The sequence below is a fragment of the Chinchilla lanigera genome, unplaced genomic scaffold (genome assembly GCF_000276665.1).
Source record: "Chinchilla lanigera isolate Chin_1 unplaced genomic scaffold, ChiLan1.0 scaffold00038, whole genome shotgun sequence".
Lineage (NCBI taxonomy): Eukaryota > Metazoa > Chordata > Mammalia > Rodentia > Chinchillidae > Chinchilla > Chinchilla lanigera.
Window position 1 is genome coordinate 3,763,364 of NW_004955439.1, and position 20,105 is coordinate 3,783,468.

Here is a 20,105-nt window from a genome sequence, read left to right on the forward strand (position 1 = left end):
TCAAGATTCGAAATTGCCAGGGTTCAACTATATTTCTCAAACCTGGCTGTGCATGTAAATCTCCTGGGCTTCTGTTAGGTTACACATTCTGACTTAGCACGTCTTGGTAGAGCCCAAAATTCTGCATTTTGACAATGTTTCAGGTATCAGCAGTCATGCCCCCCATTTTCAGGAGTGAGGGTGCACAGCAATGGTATTGTAGGAGGCAGGCCCTTCCATGGGAACCAGTTTACAGCAATTTCTATCAAATAAAAACATTATGTTTTGTCTTCATCTGCTTTATCACCATATGTAGTACCATATGACTTCCGGTTCTTCTCCAAAGTCTTCCCCAAAGTCAAATGACCCTGAAAGATAAGTGTCTTGAATGGACAGCAGCACAACTAAAGACATTCACAAAAGAGGACTTCCAGAACTACTTCAGAAAGAGGCAAGAATAATGGGATAAATGTGTTTGAGAAGGGAGGGAGCATATTAAGGAGAATTAATGACAATGTTTTGAGATCAGAGGAAGGTGCCTATCATTTGAGCCAAACATCATTTTACATAAAAACACTCCTTGGTGCATAAGCTGGTTAAAGGACTGCCTCTGCATCACAATCCTTGCCACTAAAAGAGCTACACTGTGACCCGGAAGTTGGTTTCCAGGGAGTTCCACTACACTGTTATAATAGTAAAGGAACTGACATCCATTTCCCTGATGAAATCTCTGAAGTTTGAGTCTTGGTGATTGTCTAAGGTCATATAATAAGAGAGAGAATGATGATCATAAATGTTTATGTTGCCTCCAAAATTCATGTGCTGAAATGTAATCACAGACGTGACAGTGTTGTTAGGTGGAGCATTTAGGAAGTGATTAAGTCATGAGACTGGAGCCCCTGTGAATGGGTGTAAGTCCTTTGTAAAAGAGGCTTCATGTAGGACTTGGGTCCCTGGTCCCTCTGTCTTCACCACAATGTAAAAATACTAGATGGACCCATCTATGAGGAATTGGTCTTCACTAGATACCAGTCCTACCAGTGCCTTGATCTCAGACTCCTATCGTCCAGAACCATGAGAAATACATTTCTATTATCTATAAATTACTAAGTCTATGGCAATGTGCTACAGTACCTCAAGCAGAGTAAGCCAACTGCTAACTGAGGCCTCACAATCCCTCATCCACGGAATCATCTACCATCCGATATATCACAAGTTCTAGGCAAAAAGTAGCACTCAATGTTTGGAAATTAATTAAATGGGTAAAAATGCCTGTCTATAAATATAGAAGAGAGTAAGAACATTACAAAGCAATCTTGAAAAAAGAAAACTAAAGGACTTATACTACCCAACTGTAAGACTCTCTACAAGCCTAAACAAGACAACATGGTCGTGGCGTTAAGTATAGAACTAGAGACTGGTGGAACAAAATCGAGAGCCCAGGCGATTTGCATTTAATAAAATATGTCAAAGTCACTGGGGAAAGCAAAAGTGATATTTAATGAACTAAATACCTTATTTAAAAATTACCCTCAGGGTAATCCACTTTCCAGGGTCCCCTTCTGTCTCTCCTAGACAGAAGTTTTCTTTCCCCTCAAAAAATATTTCTTGCTCTTAACCTCCATTGTTCCTTAGGGTTCATTCTTTGAGTTGGGGCAACATGAACTCAGCCTATTGGTCATCTAGCAGATTGGGAGCTCTAATACTTCCCTTATTTGGAGGTCCTATATCATTTATCCCTGTATCATTCTGGCAGCCCTCACCAAGACAACTGGATGGAGGTTAGAGTTTTGCTTCTGTTTCATAAATTCTGGAGTATGATCGCTTAGGTAATCAAACTGTCATCTTTGTTTTTTATGGTTTTGATTTTTTTTTTTTTTTTGAGACAGGGTCTCAACTATGTAGTGTAGGCTGGCCATAAACTTGCTTATTTAGCCCAGACTTGCCTTGAATTCACTGGGATCCTCCTGCCTCAGCCTCCCACATGCTGGGATTACAGATGTGCACCACTATGTCCAGTTTGTCGTCCTTGTTTGTCAACTGCTTACCCCTTGAATTTCCTTGTCTTTGTCAATTGCTTATGCTTTGTCTCTTTTTGTTTGTTTGTTTGTTTTTTGTGTGTTTTTGTTTTTGGTTTTGGTTTGTCTCTTTTAGGTATTGTCCTTTGTTAAGCTATCTTTTTTTTCCACTTGTTACTTATCAAAGATATTAAAAGGATTAATAGATAAAAGTTTATAAAATTTTACTTATATGACCTGTTAAAAGAACATTAGCCTAACCCTCTATCTCATATAACCAAAGAACTGCTAAACTGGTACATAAACATAAAGGCTCAAGTTTTATTAAGCTTCTAACTAGATGAAAACAGGAGATTATCCTTATGACCCGTGGACAGACAGGATATACTGTGATAAACAAGACTGCATCAAAATTAAAACCTTCTTATTAAAAGATCCCATTATTTTATTATTAGTTACTCTCTGTATGTATGAAAATGTTCACAATAAACTATTGAAAAAAAAAAAAAAACTACTTCAAAGTATAATGAAGCTCTCCTCGACTTCCAGTCTAACTGAATTCTTATTGTCAGGCTCCTGTTTATCTCACAACAGTTCATTCCTTCCTACCAATACAGTTGGGTGGTTTTTGTTTGGTCAGTTTGTTTTTAGTGCTGGGAATTGAACTCAGGACCTAATGCACACTAAACACACTGTCTATCACTGAGCAACATCCCATTTGATGTCTGGATAATCAGGCCTGTGTCCACAGTCCTGGGACAAGACTCACGTGTCTCAAGCCTCCAGAGAACAAGGTGGTAGGAGTTGAAATGGAAGGGAGAGTCTGTTGCTTCAAAACAGAGCCGGTAGAGTGTTTGGGGTCTTCTTGACGGAGAAATTTTAGAATATCTGGTATGCTGACCTTCTGGAGAAGGAAAAACAAGACTGATGTTATAGTTCTCATCCCCACTTGACTTGGTTCAGCAAGCACAGTCTGCATCTATTGTTTGATGTTATTGATATGCAAATTTCTAGAGGCTGAGTAAGAGGACACATTTGTGTTTGGGAATATGCATACACACACACCCGCAGAGCCCAGAGGCAGACATCATCAAGCTTTGGGATACCCAGGAATGTTGTTGAGTGGGTTACTTATAGAGTAGTAAGTCTTAAAGAAGTCCAAATTTTGGCCATAAGTATGATCCTGGCATTTAACCACATGAAATATATTCAGCCCAAGAAACAATTTTAGCTCTTAAATACACACGAAAAGGAAAAAAAATCTAAGTGTGTACAGCAGTAGCTATTGTACAGGACATTTCAGTTAAGAACATTTCCATTGGTGCAGAAAGTTCTATTGGGCATGGATAGGAAAGAGCAATCTATATTGTGGGCAAGTTGGGAAAAACCTCTTCCAGACTAAAAAGTTTCGTACTTGATACTTTAGGCCCTGATTCTGGATTGATGGTAGAACTTGGAAAGGTAACAGTTGTACCACAGTCATATATTTCCGTGAATAAAATGCTAGGTGAGACCATTACAGAAGAAGTGAAAGACAGGATTCCCTCCACATTATTACACTCTCAATTCCCAGGATGTCAACTCCATTCTCAGAAATAGCTGCTAAGCAATAGTGTATGCAGTCCACCCCTCTAACTCCAGGGGCCAGAAGAGGAGGAAGAGAGAGAGGAAGAGAGAAGATGTTTGTTCTACAAGAGTTGACGAGCTACTAGGAAAACGGAGACAGGTAACAACGGAAGCACCAGCCCCATCGGTGGGAAGGTGGAGAGGGGGGTTACTCAGGATGAGGGCATCCCAGGTGATCTTTAGTGCGGACATAAGTTCAGTGGGAAGCTGATGAGCAGGTGGAGAAACATAAAAATACAAGGCCCCAAGTGGAGCAGTTATCAAAACTGTCAAGTAACGAGCATGTTCCAAGCTCTGCATTTAGGACAGGTATGCCCAATGCATGGGCCACTTGCCCTCTTATTTTTGTTATGATAAAAATATTCTTAAAAAGGGAGTTTTGTTATTTATATACATTAATTATATTATATGTTTTCTATGTGGCCCAAGACAATTCTTCTTCAGCGTGGCTCAGGTAGGTCCAGCTTGTGGGTCATGGACTGGACACACCTGCTAGTGCGAGCCTGAGATTGGGAGAAAGATCATAAGCACACAGAGCATGTGAGAGGCTGGCCAAGAGGACATACAGGGCAGTCACAGTAGCATCGCCCAAAGCCGCAGGGAAGGAGATGGAGAAGGACCAGTAGGCCCAACGCGAGGATTTCAAGAATGAAGAGTGCTCTGAGAGGGAAGAAAAGTATGAGAAAAAGCTCACCTGAAATTAAAGAAATGCAAACTTTAAGCACATCCTATTGGCAAATATTAAAAAGTATGAAGTTCAGTTTCATAAGATGGAGCGCTCGGGAGATGGATGGTAATAGTCGCACAACAAGGTGAATGCTGCCGAATTATGCCCTGAAACAGGGCTAAGAGGGCAGGGTGTGTGTGGCATCTAACTTTACCACAATAAAAATATGAGAGGAAAAAGTACCAAGCTGAGCGCTGGCAAGAGTCCTGGAGGATGGGTGACACAGGAGGACAACTCAGTGGCATGAATTACAAGCCCTAAAATGTAGCTATTCAAAATGATGGCATATATTTGTTACCATGGAAAAACACATATTCTTTTTTTGTTAATCAAATTACAACAGTGGGTGAATGAGGGTATTTTTGTCATATGGATGCATGTGTAGGGCCAAAATGGCCCTTTCCAGGGTTAATGTGATTTTTCTCCTTCATCCTCTTCTTTCTTCCCCTTTCCAGTCTCCTCTTGTCTCTGTTCTTTAAAGGTCTCATAGTGAGTAGGTCTAAGTTTTATTATGAGGAAAATCAATAAAAATCAGTTTTCAAGAAAAGAATGGATGCCTGGTCAACCATGTCCAGTGGGACAAAGCAACAAGAGAGTGATGACTGAGAAGCAGGCACCTCCATGATCAAGCCAGGAGTCCCTGGGGCTTCTCAGAGAACTTTCCATAGTGGGAAGAGGAAAGGGCAGACTGCCAGGCAGTCAGAAAGGAACAGGAGGGCAGGGAGAGCAGCAGCAAAGGAGGAGAGGCCTCTGATGTTGGCCATGAAAATCACAGAGGAGCAACTGCACCAGGAACACTTCCAAAGAGTCACTCTTGCTCTTGAAGGTGAGCGGAAGAGGTTGCAGACATTAAAGCTGCGAGTGAATGGAGGAAACTCCACAGAAAGGAACCAAATACATGCCAAGCAGGACACAGAGGCTTCCACAAGGGCAGTGCTACTGAGGGCCTGAGAATGCCATACAAGAACAGTAATCCCCAGTCAGACAGGAACAGAAAAAATGAAACAGAGCTTTGTACCTCCTGGGTTGTTACTATGACTGAATTGTGGCCCCCTAAATTCATGTGTTGAAGCCCCAACTCCACTGATGGTATTTGGAGATGGGACCTTAGGAGACAGTTAGAAGAGGTCATACATGAGGGAACACGATAGAAATAATAGCATTCATGTTCTTATGAGGAAAGAAAATGGAGCGCTCCCACCCCACTCGCCCCTCCTAACAGGATTCTGTAAAGTGGTGGATGTAAGTCAGGAAAATGGCCCTGAACATTCCAGACCCTGATCTCAGACTTACAGCTTCCAGAACTGTGGGAACATAAATGTCAATGATTTAAACCATCCAATCTATGGTATTATGGCAGCTAAAACTAACTAATATATACTACCTAATATACATTTTTTAAATGTGAGGACTGAGAGTTCTGGAAAAAAAACAAAGAAAACTTTCTTTATAATAGAGATTAGAGGGTATATCAAGTTCATGGCCAGGGAAGACTTTCTAAAAAAAAACAAGTCAGGACTCAGGAAAGCTTTAATGACGCTTAACTACAAATGTGAATATTTCAAGATTAGAAAAGTAGATACTATTGTGAAGAACTCTTGGCTAAGGAATCCAGGTAGAAATTTTGTGTTCAACTTTTCCCCCAGTAAATTCTTAAGGACCTGGATGACACTTCAGATTTAGTGCCTTGTTAAAGGGCATCACAGTCCTAGGGCTTATCAATGCCACTGAGATGAGCATTGCTCCTCCTGTGATTTTTAACGTAAGTCAGTGACTATCTAGTTTTGCTCGAATTACGCAGAAGAATGCTTGCCCTGAATGAGGTCTATTCTGCAAAGAGTTACTGTATTATGTTTAACATTGTTCAGGGAAATATCAATAAACCTTGTTTCATTCGATCAAACTGTGGCTTCTCTGGAACCAATAATTGCATCTGGGATTTTTGCTGACAATAGTTATGAACATAGGAGATCAGAGCAACTGCTTCCACCTCTGAGATTTCATCTCAGAGTTGCCTCTTAACATAAATAAACTCAGGGGCAGAAAAGCACTGGAGCGTGGTGCTGGGAGCAAGGGCAATCCCAGCTACAAAGCAGACACAGCTCCTGCAATCACTGGTGCAAGCAAGCACTGCCCTGCAACCTGAGGTCTTTCACAGTTGGGAAATGACTGGGACCTGCCTCTCCTCCCCTCCTCCACCTTTAGGATGCGGCCAGCTCATGGGGTGAGAAGCTGTGTTGGGAAGGCCAAATGCAAAGCGGGTTGTTTCTTTAGATTTCAGGTGTCAGTAGGAAAAGCTTCACAAGTGCAAAGGAAAACTCAATAAAATTAAGTCATTTTCCTCCACCTCTGTCCTCAGATGCTTTTCCCTCTCTTAATAGCTTTTCATGCATCTCCCTATTTAACTATGTATAGCTCATGGCCCATGTAGACCAAGTACACACTCATAAGATGTGAAATAAAACCCACTGGGGAGCTGGGTATAGTGGCACACATTCTGGGAGGCTGAAGCAGGAGGATCACAAGTTCAAACATGGTCTGGGTAACTTAGCAAGACCCTGTCTCAAAATATTTTTTAAAAAAAATTTAATGGGCTGGGTGTGGCTATAGCTCACTGTGAAGGACCTGAGTTCAATCCCCAGTACTACTAAAATAAAACACTGGAATACCCATAAGAAAAGTGAAGAGAATTTACTTTGTGAAGAATCCTTGATCAGGGGGATGGATAAGATCAAAATATGTTCACTAAAACACACGTGACACTACAGGGGATGGTGGGACAAAGGGGATGGTAGGAAGTGGAAAATAATTAAAGTCTGTTATGTGCATGTACAAATTTGCCAAAATGAAATCAATTAATTGGCATATCTAATAAGCACTAAATAAAAAATATGTGGAAAAATACTTTAAAAAAAAAATCCTGGTCCAGACATTCCAGTGAAGACTTCTGCAAGAACATTTTCAAACTTAGTGGTTACAGAAGTGACATAGTGGAGATCAGAGCCGTCTACCCACTCGCCATCTCCGAGTCACCACATGGCTTCAGGGGGGCTAGGTCAGTCGCGTGTGGTGACACATGTCTGCAGGCTGTCAGGAGCTGAGGCAGGAGACCAGGAGTTCAAGACCAACCTTGGCAACATAGCAAGAGGTTAATTTTTAAAAGGGGGCAGGGAGGAGAAAGAAATTATCTTCTACCCCTGTTCTTCAGTGTAGCCACTTATAAGGTGGACACCGATGACCCCTGCTCCCAAAGGAACTGTGTTGCATCATTCATATTGGCACGGTGCTCCAAAGTGTTCCGAGGAAAGTGAATGCACTTTTCACCAGCTCACCAGCTAAGACAGGTGGGACTGCAGTCTGAGGATGTCCTACTGAAAGATATATTTCTTATATTTCAGCCCACTAATTCTTTAGCATTTATAGATCTTGCCATAATTGCCGAGCACTTTGTAAACATTTGGCGAAACTGGCCCTCCAAACAGCCATATTCTCAATTAAGGTGGGGACAGAGAGGGCGGCACAGGCTGTAAGGGTGCCTGGCCAAGAGCCAGGAGCCAGCAGGTGCACGTGTATGGTCTCCACCGTGGGGCTCTCTACCTGCAGCCCTCGATCCAGCCTGAGCGCAGCTGTTCCATGGGTGCTACAGCAGGGGAGGTCTGTGCCGGAGACACCAGCTCAGGGCAATGCAAAATCCAAGCCCAGGGGTAAGGGGGCAGCGCGTGTCACAACACAAACAAATGCACTGCGCCTCACAGCAGCGCTCCTGGAGAGGTGCCTTCTGGCTACATGGCTCCCTTGTTATCTCTGTGCCCGGTGTCCTCACATTTAATGGGGACAGTAACAGCACCACCTTCACAGGATTGTTTTCAGGATTACAAAGGTTAAATCCCAAAGAGGGCTCACCACACTGGTCAGAGCTGGTGCGGCCAAGCCCACAGTCAGTGCTGACATCAGAACAGCTTCATCGGATAGAGCAAGAGAAACACTCACACTCGGGACTCCCTTCCCAAATCCTCTCTCCAGCAGTCCTTGCTTGTATTAATGCTGGGCATAAAAGGAAGAAGTTATGAGTTTAGAGTTATTTAAAATCACATCAAGCCAGAGCTCTGCCCCTGGCTCCATCCTTTTTTTAGCTATGAGCTGCTGGGTAAGTTGTTTAACCTCATTAAAACTCAGGATTGTGTCATGGGAGCAAGGATGTCTGTCTCAGTGTATTTTCAAGAATTAAACACGATGAAGTATGTTGGAAGGGCTGTCACCATGGCCAGAACACAGTGCCTCAAAAATGGACACTAACCCTCTCCTCTCTGCTTACTTGAGCAAAGGAGCTGATTGTAAGAAAGCCAACATGAGCTAATGCTTATTTGCTCATTTGTTTGTTTGGTTTGGTCTGGTTTTTTGAGACAGGGTCTCGGTTTATAGGGCAGGTTGGCCTTGAACTCACAGCAATCCTCTTGCCTCAGCCTCCAGGGTGCTAGGATTACAGGTATACACCACCATCCCTGGCTATTTGCTCTTTAGAATCCCAGAGACCTGGTAAATACACTTCAGATGCACCAGGCAGCTTGCTCCCTCAGTGGACCACCAGCACCGGCACCCCTTGGTCCCCCAGAGCTCAACAGAAATGCACCTGACGCCACATCTCATTCCCACCCAGCCCCACTGATGTGGAGTCTGCATTTCAAAGAGTCTCATCCAGCCACACATGAAGCTGAGAGTCACTGCGCCAGAGCTCAGCCTCCGAGCCAAGCTGGAGTCAGTTCAAGTGCAGCCCTCCCCTCTTCTGGCTATGGATATGTGGCTTAACCTCACTGAGCCTCCATGTCCCCAAATGTTAAAGTAGGGTGCCCTACAATAACCTAGCTCCTGAGGTGGTTATACAAATAAAATGAGGTGGCCCAGGAAGAGCTCTTGTACCATCTGATATGTGATAATAAATGCAGGCAATTTTAGAGAATATATGTAGATGACAAATTAGAGAACAGGCCATCTCACTGGAAGCTCCTGAGAACCCTGGACTGGGGAAGAACGGGTGTCTTCATGTTCTGGAGGGGTATCCTGGGCACGGGTGAGGGCAGGACTTGAAGTCTTGAGAGCATGCTCAGCTGTTCTAGCCAGAGTGGGCTAACCTCACACCCTCACCTAAAGAACAGTCTGTCTTGGGATGCCCTACATGGAGCCTTTGGCCACAGAGAAGGGACACAGGTGCTAGCCTCTGCCTAGCCAGGTCACCTCTGTGACCCAGGCCTTCTGATCCCCAACTCTGCTCTCACGCGCCCCGGGCACCTGCTTCCAGTGTGGGTAACCATGGAGGAGAGCAGTGTTACTTCCCCCAAAAGCCTGCCTGAGATGAACTCTGAGTATACAGAGTTCAGGTTTTTCATAGTTGCAATCTGAGACAAGGACAGATTTTATTCAAAGCTTGTTGGCCTTAAGTGAAGTAGGAAGGCCTTTTAATGGTGAGTAGGGGACTTACAGACCCTCGGAATAATGGCAAGTGTTGGCTCTTGCAGGTAAGTCATTTGCCTTGGGTGTGACCTTGAAGCCTCAGGAACTCAGGATCATGATAAAGTCTGACCCTGTTCTCAACGGATTCCCAAGTTGATTTAGAATTCAGGGGTGGGGGAGATCATTATGGTGCCCAGGCTGACCTTGAACTCCTAAATTTAAGTGATCCTCCCACCTCAGCTTCCCAAGTATCTGGGACTACAGGTGTGTACCATTACACCTGGCATTAATCTTAAAACTCTGTCCCTCCTCTGGCTAGGCCTGCCCAAACACAGGAGCTTGTCATTATGTTTTTCTGACTCCTTAACGTTTTATTATGAGAGAAAAAGTAAATCTACAGAGAAAACACTGGAAAGCTCTGGAAAACAAAAGAAAAGGATAGGCGCAGAGGCCAGGCAGGCCTCGGGTACCCTGGTGGCGATGTCGACAGCAGTGTCTGACTGGCTCCGTCTCTCCATCTGGCCTGAACACTGCCTGGGGCCCGTGGCTAGGAGACGCTTCTCAGAGGTCATGTCATTCTGGGACTTGGAAAGCTCTAAAAAACAAACACAAAGTTGACAGCCAGGAGCACACAGCTTTGTCAAAGCCTGCAGAGGCCTCTGGGATTCCCTGCAACCCGCAGACCCAACTAGCCAGGAGGGCATCGCTGACCGAAAGGCAAGGGTGCCAGAGCCACTGCAGGCCATAGGAACACCGGGAGGGTGACCACTACTGCCTGCTGGACACAGGACAGCAGAGGGGCTGGATTCCTTTAAGGGCCCCCTGTGGTCACACAGGATGCCTCTGAGGGCAGAGCCCCAGGCTGGTGGGGGTTGAAGGCAAGCTTTCAACTTTCCCTGCAGTCTGGGTCCTTTGAGTCAGTATTCGCTTATCCAGATATAAAGGTGGCCCCCCACCAAGCCAGCTGGCTTTTCAGGGGCTCCTGACAATGATTTTAAGACTAAGTGCCATTCCTCATGACTCTTAGAGAAGGTAAAAGTAAGATCTGAGGTATCTTTATGACTATTTTAGTAAGCACCCCCTCAGAAGATGACTTAATTTTTTTCTACTGTCTTTGTACAATGGTGATGTAGAAAAAAGATGACTAAAGTATGAAAGAAGGAACCACACGAAAGAAGTGAAAGATCCACTTTACATGGACTCTTCCTCCAGGGGCCTCCTAGCGACTGTGGGCCTTAACGTTATCTCTAACACAGCACAGCTCCCTGCTCAGGGCATCATTTTTCTAGTAACCCACCTTAAGGAAAAGGAAACAGGTGGCCTTAATTTTAATTTTGTGTTTCATATAATGTATCTAAAATGTTACTAAGCATGTAACCAATATTACAGTTACAAAAAGATCGAGATGTGATGTGTATGCACCAGTACACCACAATGAATATATTCTGTACTACAAATATATACCAATAAATTTTCTTAAAACTATTGCAGTGATCTGTGGAACCATTACTTTTAAACATCCAATCTCTGAAACTGGTACACAGCTTACGCCAGCAGCACACCGTGGCTTCATTTCAGGGCTGGAGAGCAACCTGTGGCTATGAGCTACTGTAAGGGACAGTGTGGTTCCAGACCAGTCCTCTGACTTTCTGTCCCTCACTGAAGCTATCAGCTTCCTGTCCTTCCTGAGCTATCACGACATGAATCCCTAACCCTTTGCTCTTCTGAGCTCTCCCCTGTCTGCACTGCTGGGGGAGATTCAGGGATCTCATTTCAGAGAGGAAGACCCTGCCCCTGCTCCCCAACCCCTAGGCCACCCACCTGCCACCCCTCCTCCCAGCCTCTGTTCTGTGAGGGCCACACCAGCCCTGTATCCTCAAGTCTGCCATCCAGAAGTGTCTCAGGGCACCTCCCTACGGCTGGCAGCAGGAAGCCCACTCGGGTCCTCTAGCTGATGACCTCAGTGACCTCCTGAGCCTGCCTGGGGAGGATGTGAGAGGGTCCAGTTTCCACCCTATCGGGCAATGGGTTGTTCCTGCAGCTACCTATGTCAGGTACCCAAAACCTGTACCTATTCAGTCCCCTCCAAGTCACAGACTGAGGAGGAATACGGCCCTTCTCACGTAAACTGGGTTCTAAGGAGTGGGCTTATACAACAGCCTGCTTTGGGGAAGAGTGGGAACAGAAGGGAACACAGGTGCCTCCCGAGCAAGAATCAACATCCTCCTTCCTGTCTAAGGGGGCTATCATGCTGCCATCCCTTAGCAATTAGCAATTAGCAAGTACAGGGAGGGCTGGAAAAAAGCCTTTCTTCCAGTTGGCTCGGGCAACATTAGCAGCCAGAAGCTGTAATTCTGCACCGGTTTTCTCAGCCCCTTCCCAACCCCTCCCTACAAGCCCCAGGTGCTAGCCTGACTCCCTCCCCACAGACTGGGGATCCCTCCACACCCACTTCTTTAGGGAAACGGGAAAGCAGATCATGAGGGTCAGGTGGAGAATCTCTCAAAATCTGAAGGAATGTGAATCAGTGACTCCAAGATGATATATGTTGGACAGGGACACGGTGAAGGGCAGCGCCGGCCATGGGGAGCCATGTGCCCCATGCCCGTGGAACCAGCAGGAAGCTCCCAGGAAAGACATATGGCCACTCCAAGGAGCCAGAAAGCTGTTTCTCTGCTACCCATACCTCTGGGCAACAGACTGGCTGAGGGCACAGGGTATAGGGTTTCAGCTGACTTCCTATATATGATGCTGTTTTGCTCTTGTGAATCCTCCCCCACTTGGGGATTAGCCCTAGCTGTCCACCCAGCCGTTAAACTGGTGAGTCTCCGATGTGTGGGCAGGTGCACACAGGTGAGGCTGGGGGCCAGCTGTAAGCACTCAGGTGCATTCAGGAGGGCAAGCAGTGCGTGACCCAAGTGACCTGCCTCTTTGGATTTCTGGGGCTAAGGGATCTCAAGGTTGGGTTACTAGCAATGGAGGGAGAAAATTCCCAAGAAGCATGGGAACTGGGGGAGGGGTGTGCACCTAGAAAGATGCAGAGAAGGTCCAGCCAGAAGGCTGCCTGTGGGAAGACAGCCAGCTGTCACAGCCAGGCTGATGGGCACGGGTTAGGGGTGAGGGGGTGCTCTTTACCCTCCCCGGGCAGTGTTATTAAACCAGCCCAAATCATTCAGCTGCTTCCCTCTTCTGAAAGAGACAGGACAGGCTGTGGCCTGAGATAGTGGCTGTTGCAGCTTATCTGAAAACAGGGCTTTAATTTCAATTGTCATGGGGCAGCTTAGCTAGGGTTTGTGCAGAATACAGATGACCAATTAAAGTCAAATTATAACACTGTCTCAGAGCTAACATACAACAATGAGCCCATCCATACCTGCAGAAAAAGGGATGATGAACAGAAACGAAACAGAAGAGGAGAGAGAGAGAAATGGATGTCTGAGGACTCCCAAGGTCATTAAGGACATTTCCTAAACACCTGATCAGCTCTGTGTAGCTCAGGATGCAGTAGAGGAGCCTGTCTTCTAGGACTTGCATTTTAAGATAAACAGAAAAAAATGTATCTGAACAGCAGGAACGCTGAAAGAGACAGGATTCCAAGCAGTGGTGGCTCTGGGTTACCCGCATTTACAAACTGAAGGATTAGTGCAAACTGAAGAAAATAGATTTCTCAAGAAGAAACATGGACAAGTAACACCAGGCAAATGACAGACACTAGGCTCCACGCAGCTTGAAAGATGCTGATTTTGGGTTCAGTGGAATCAGATCTTTATGTTTCCTTTGCTGGTCCCCTGGAAGGTCTAAATATGCCACGTTGCTTTGTCCCTGGGGCTGACAGGCACGTTTTGGCAACACAGAGGAAAACGAGGCATCCTAAAGGTATCCCCTTCTTCCCCAAGGAAGCAGAAGCCTATTCTGTAGGCGACGGGATGAGGGCCAGGCGCTGTGGCTTTCCCCTGGGTCTGGGAACAGTTCCATCTGAGGTCACCAGGGCGGCCTGAGTGGTGGGAAGAACACATCCCGAGGTATCCACTTACTTTTCATGTGGGTGGCAACAGACAGAAACAAATTTTCCATGGACTTATTAAATCCTTTAAACTGACCAAGTTCCTGTAACTAAAAAGAAACAGGAGAATGAGTTATGTTCTGTGGCCTGTGTTTGCCCTCTCATCTCCAGGATCCTGGCCGCCAAACACTGCGGGTGGGGCTGGGTGCTCAGGGTGTGTGCGGGTGTAGGTGTATGCATGCGTGTCCAGAGGTGGCGGGGACACAACCTCCCGAGAGACAGTAGCCTCTGCACTCGGCATCTCTCCTCTGCAGCCTGACGTCCTCATTAAAGGAAGGAGCATTATCAATGACTTGCTCACAAGATAACAGCTACCACTTCATTTTTATTAGCTCATTGTACCCAAGTAAATCACTGCTGGTTTAACCTCCTTTCCCTCATAGCCCTACCCCAACTCCATGCAGAAGAGGTGTCAACCTGAGCAGAATTTAGGTAAAATACAGGCTCAGGATGGTATACGGTACAAAGAGACCAGCCTGGCACCAAGGACTTCTGCCTATGAAAGAAGAAATGATTGCAAAGACATAGAGGAGGGAAGAAAAGAGGGGAATGGTGGAAACAAACAGGAAAGTGATCACTTCCTTCTCTAAGTCTCACCTGTCCATTCATCTACCTTCTATCCATTCATCTACAGACCATCATCCATGTCCACCCAACTGCCCATCCATCCAACCATCCACCGTCCATCCAGCAGCTCATCCATCCATACATTCAACCATTTATCTATTCACTGGCCATCCACCTACTGTCTACTCCTCCAACTACCCACCGTCCGTCTAACCATGCATTGTTCATTCAACAGTCTATCCACCTACCTAAATCCAGCCAGCCATCCATCCTCCCACCATCACCCTCCATCCAATAAGCATATTGCAACTCAAATACATAGGTGCTAGGAAAGCTGTGGAGAATTTAAAATCTCAAGGAGAAAGTAGACAGGACTTTGGATGTTACCCCAGAGTCTCAGTGTGAAACTGGAAAAGAAGGTACATCTTTTTTCTCTCTCATAGGGAGACACGTATATTCTCCCATATACCAATATAATTGCTCCCTTAATTCACAGAATAATGAAGATAATCAAGACTATATGTTTTCATGGCACTTTACAGTTTCCAAGTACCCATGCGGTCATTATTTTGCTGATTTCTCACAGGAAACAAGCCAGGCAACTAGAATGATTCCCACCTCTGGTGGGAACCCCAGATAACTTCCCCAAGATCGCACAGCTAATTTCTTTGGACAGAAGTGGTGCTGATCTACTTTACATCAGAGGCTGCAGACACTCAAAAGATACACTCATATTCCACAGGCACTGCCAGGCTCACACACAAGTCAACTAGTAGTTTGCCTGGGGACCCTCAGGCACACTACTCCTCCAGACTTCACTCTCAAAGAGACAAGGCATAGTTAGGGAGCACAGCTGAGGAAGAGCAGAGAAGAGGACTCAGGACAGAGGCAGAAGGGGGTCAGCTAATAATGTAGACGGTCCTTGACCAGGAAATGAGGCTGAAAGCACCACCCAACCTTCACTCTCTGCCTCACCCTGGGACTCACTGTGGTCTAAGTTGGATCCCTCTGCAGCAAGGCTGCTAGCCCAACTCTCCAGCCTTTGTCCTCCCACCTCCCCACGTCCCACGCAGACAGTTACCCCGCCAGGGCTGCCGCTGCACTGGCTCTCACTGACAGGAGGCGGAGTAGGAGGAACCACGGAGATTGTGCTACCAAGGAAAAAAACAGGAGTAAGAGGTTGCGAACTACGCAAGTCGCTAGTTTTACAAATGTATGGTGTCATTATTCTATAACTCAAGCTCTCAGCTTTTTTTTTTTTTTTTTGCTTGTTTCCAACTGTACTGATTTTTGGAAAAAGATTCAATAGCCCTGCTTGGACCTGCTGCTCAAAGGGGCATTGTTCTGGGATCTGAGAGCTGACTGCAGTCTAGGCATCCACTCTGCCCCAGCGTTGTGGGGAGCAAGGGAGCCCAGGCTTCATGTGCAGGGTCCCTTCTGGACCCCTGTGTTCTCCCAGTGTGAGCCAAAGCAGCAGAAGGGCCACAACATAGTAGGTTAAAGAAAAAAAAGAGAGAAACTAGGGGTGTGGGCTAAAAAGTGGGAACAAATGGAGGAGGAAAAAATGAAGTTCTGAGACTGGACAAAACTCATCACAAGACCAAAAACTGGCAGCTGGTAGGAATTCTCAGAAAAACCTGAGTAAGTCCAGAGCAGTGAGCTGTGTGGACTGTGGCCAGTTGCAAAGTTGTGAGGGGTTAGAATTTGGTGCAAAGACGTTAACATCTCTCAGACCATTATTCAGTGGTGCCAGTGTTTACTCCACAAATATCTCTGAGGTGCCTGGCACTAGGTAAGGTTTAGAGATATGAGTGATTAATTAAAGCAAGTGCTTGGTTTTGAATGTCATCAAATGTGTAATCAGAAGTGGTATTTCATTTTCTTACAACTTCTCAGGAGAGTGCAAGACACAAAGCAGAATGCTGAGTGAGAAAACACTGATAGCTACAAGGCTCCTCAGGAGACTCTGGAAACATCTTTGCTTAAGCCTTTTCCAGGTACTTTATCACTATAAAAAAAAAAAGTTGCATTCCAAAGTGGTGACCTCTGAAAGTCAAGAGATCAGTAAGTTCTTTCAAGGTGTCCTCTGCACTCCTGCCCTGCAGGGCCGATCTGTCCTTTGTAACACTCACCTCAGCTTCTGATAAGATTGCAGGAGCTTTGCCCCAGCTGTTTCCCGTTTGCCTGGAGGAGAGATCAGTAAAGGTCACTTGATAGTGAGAACACAACAGAGGTGCTGCACATACAGGAAGCAGTAAAATTAAAATTATTTTTCTAATATCACTTTTAAAAATCATTCTCATTTTAAATTTATGTATGTTTGCCATATATAATAGGTACGTTCACTTTGGGGAATTAGTACATATATATAACATACCTTGATCATTTACTTCTCGTGATAAAATAGAGATCATTTTGGGGTGACAGAAAGGCTCAAAAATTAGATTTTGGAGGATGACTTTACAGCTCTCAATTTACTGAAAATTATTGACTTATATATCAATATAGGTGATTTTTATGTTATAGAAATTGTATAATTATACTGCACTACACACACACACACACACACACACACACACACGTGCACACACCCCAGAGTAAGACCATAATAGTTGGGAATGACTTTTTATTAAAAGTTGGTGTTGAATTAGATTTTCTAAATCTGGATAATTTGAAAATAGTTCAGGCTTCCAAGCCTCTATTTGCCCTTCGGAAAGATTTCATAATTGAATGACTATATTCCTCCAAATGTTCCTTGTGATGAAGATTAAATTAATCTCTTTAAAAATATAATCTACTTATATCTTGTTATAGTGGCTAATTTCCCAAATCAGACTGCATCTAGTATATTACCTTCTTTGTTTCAAGGAAAGAGATTTTCCTAATGTATTCAGATCCCCATAATGAAATGCTGCATGTCCATAGTTCCACAATCACAACGCTTCCTGGCCACATGCTCAGGAAAGGCTCTGTCCCTGAGAGAAGCCAGGCCTCCAGCTCAGGGAGATTCCCAGAGCCTGTACTCGCTCCTGGCAGGTTAGACCAGCTTCTGGTTTTTCTGTTTGGGAGATTTTGATCCATTCCAAAGACAGATTTAGCTATGAGCATCATTTCTCATGACACAGCAACAGACAGGGGTGGTGAGAAAGTTAGGCTGCGCAGGGGCACCTCTGGAGCGGAAGGACATCCCCATGTTAAGCTCTTGATATCAAGCCCCAAATCTCAAAGTGAAGGTGCCCTCCAGACAGGGTCCTCAGTGGCTCTGAGGGCAGGAGCGCCTGCAATGGTGTCTGAACTGTGGACTCTACCTGTCTGGGTGCATCTTTGTGTCCTAAAGGTGTTCAGTGGGTCCTGAAAAGAACCTCAGAGCCCCCACCCTCCACGTTAAGAAATACTTCTCTAAAGCAGAACAAAAAGGTTTTAAAAGGCGTCGCCCGAACAGTTAACCTAGTAGAACCAGCCCGCGATGGGTGAAACTGACATCCACAAAAGCCACTGTCAGGACTGTGTCCTGGCTAGAAGCAGAGAGCGCCGATTTCAACGCAGCACGGTGAGCATAAAGCAGAGAAAAACCAGGAGAGAGAAAGTAGAAAACAGTGACACTGGTCAGCAACCAGCCAGCTCTGGGGTGAAAACGAGGAATGCAAGAGACAGTGGCTTCTGAAGATTCTGGGTGGGGCTGTTCCTGGGAGACAGGTCTGTGGCGGCCTCACTTAGCCCCTCTTCCTCTTGCTTTGGGCTGGTGCGACTGCAACCCCTGAGGCACAGACACCAAAGACAGCTCCCTCTTGCCAAAGCCAACGCTACCGGTCTACCACCCAAGCCCTTCAGCGACCCCCTGTGCCTGCACCGGAAGTCCAGGCCCTGTGTGGTGTCCCCCTGCTGCCAGAGCCCTCCCACGCCCTGCAGGCCTTGCCCTTGCCCTTGCCCTTTCCACTCCAGCGATGTCAACCTGCTTCTTACTGCCCCACTTACGTAGGCGTCACCTCAACACTGCTCCCACCATTACTGGCCCCTCCAGCCCCTCCTACCTCAGACCCTCCAGTAAAGAACCCTAGCTTCTCACCCCTGGTCACAGGGACCCCTATAGGTGGCTTTCTTGCGGCTCCGTCTATGCATGGGTCTCTGCTGCCCCCTGCTGGCTATGGCAACCTCGGGAACAGGCACTTTCTGTAAAGGCCAAATAGAAGCATTTTAGACTCTGGGACCACAGCGTCTCCGCCACCATTTAACTCTGCCTAGAAAAGCAGCAGGGGCATATTAAAGAGGGCTGCATTCTGGTCAAACTGTGTAGGCATTGAAATTATATATATACTTTTTAATATATATATTTATTTATATTTATATTTATTTATTTATGGGGGCAATAGGGATTAAACCCAGGGCCTTCGCACTGGAATGCTTTCCCAGCCCTGTTTTATTTTTTTCAGTTGCCCCAGCTGGACTCAGACTTGTGATCCTCCTGCCCCAGCCTCCCAGAGCACCGGCATTACAGGTCTGCACAACCACACCGGGCTCTTCCTTTGTATGTGCTACAAATATTAATACTTTTTAACTATTTAAAATATAAAAGCCTTTTTAGCTCACGAGACATATGAGAACAGGCAGAGCTCCAGCCCACCCACAGTCTGCCCCAGGTCCTTGCTGCTCCACATGGCACAGGTTGGGGAGCTGGGAGGCCACATGGAACCCCAGGTCCAGTCCCAGCCCTGCAGATCCAAACCTGCCCGGGTATAAGATCCAGGCAACTGCTTCCAGCAGCGGCAGAAGTGCGGCCCCACGCTGCTGTGTCCCTCATCCTGCCCACTGCCACGTTACCCGCGCTGCTCTTCTAGTCCTCAGCTGTTCTGGCCGGAGGCTCCTCCAAAGGTGCTGAATTTTTTGCTAACATGCATTAAACTCAAGTAAGCACTGTGAGGAAGCCAGCACAGGAGGCCTCCAAAGAGCAGCTGTTTGGGCCTCAGAGTCCTGCCGTTCTGCCCAGGGGTCCAGACGGCAAGGCTTTGCCACACTGCAGGGAGAACCAGCCCTGGGTCCCAGTGCTGTCAGGACCACGGCTGACCTCCACACAGGGGGCACAGTGAGAGAGGGCCACAGGGGAACGTAGGACGAGGACTGGGTTACCTGCCTGTTCCACAGGATTGAGTAAGAGTCTTCACTGAAAAAACCACCGACATGGTCTTATTTAGACCTCTCTCGCCCCCGGGGGGAGCTTAGCACCTCCCAGGGAGAAAACTCACGGCCCAGATCTGCTCCCAGGGAAAAGAACATGCTGAGATGCTTCACCGCGGAAACACCAGGGAAACAGGATACTAGGCCACCTGGGCCCAGATAAAAAGAAAGAAGAGGTCATTAGGGTGAGTCTTTAAAGTCCAAACCTAACATGACTGCATCCTTATCAAAAGGGGGAAATGGTCCATATGGTGGTGCGCACCTTTAATCCCAGCACTCTGGGAGCCCAAAGACAGAGAATCACAAGTTCGAGCCCACTTGGGCAATTTAGTGAGGCCTTATATCAAAATGGAAGCATTTAAAAGGGTTGGCTGTGCAGCTCAGCGTGAAGGTTCTGGGTTCAATCTTCAGTACCACAAAGTTGGGGGCTGTGGAGGCACAGAATTTGAATACAGAACTAGACATGCGTGGGGAAAAATGATGTGAAATGGCTATACAGCAATAG

General features: G+C 46.1%; 1 protein-coding gene across 6 annotated transcripts in view; it reads right to left on the reverse strand.

Moving 5' to 3' along the window:
* The window catches only part of Sytl3 (synaptotagmin-like 3), an 85,911-nt gene that overhangs the window by 23,320 nt on the left and 42,486 nt on the right, over window positions 1-20,105 (reverse strand). For 4 of the 6 annotated variants that reach the window (XM_005390516.2, XM_005390515.2, XM_013517359.1 and 1 more), the window contains 5 exons: window positions 16,561-16,612; window positions 15,510-15,579; window positions 13,833-13,911; window positions 10,269-10,393; window positions 2,767-2,901 (listed from right to left, as the gene is read on the reverse strand). In XM_005390516.2, the coding sequence (XP_005390573.1) occupies window positions 2,767-2,901; window positions 10,269-10,393; window positions 13,833-13,911; window positions 15,510-15,579; window positions 16,561-16,612 (461 nt within the window). The remainder of the gene's footprint in view (window positions 1-2,766; window positions 2,902-10,268; window positions 10,394-13,832; window positions 13,912-15,509; window positions 15,580-16,560; window positions 16,613-20,105) is intronic. The other 2 variants (XM_013517357.1, XM_013517358.1) reach the window with 2 other exon arrangements.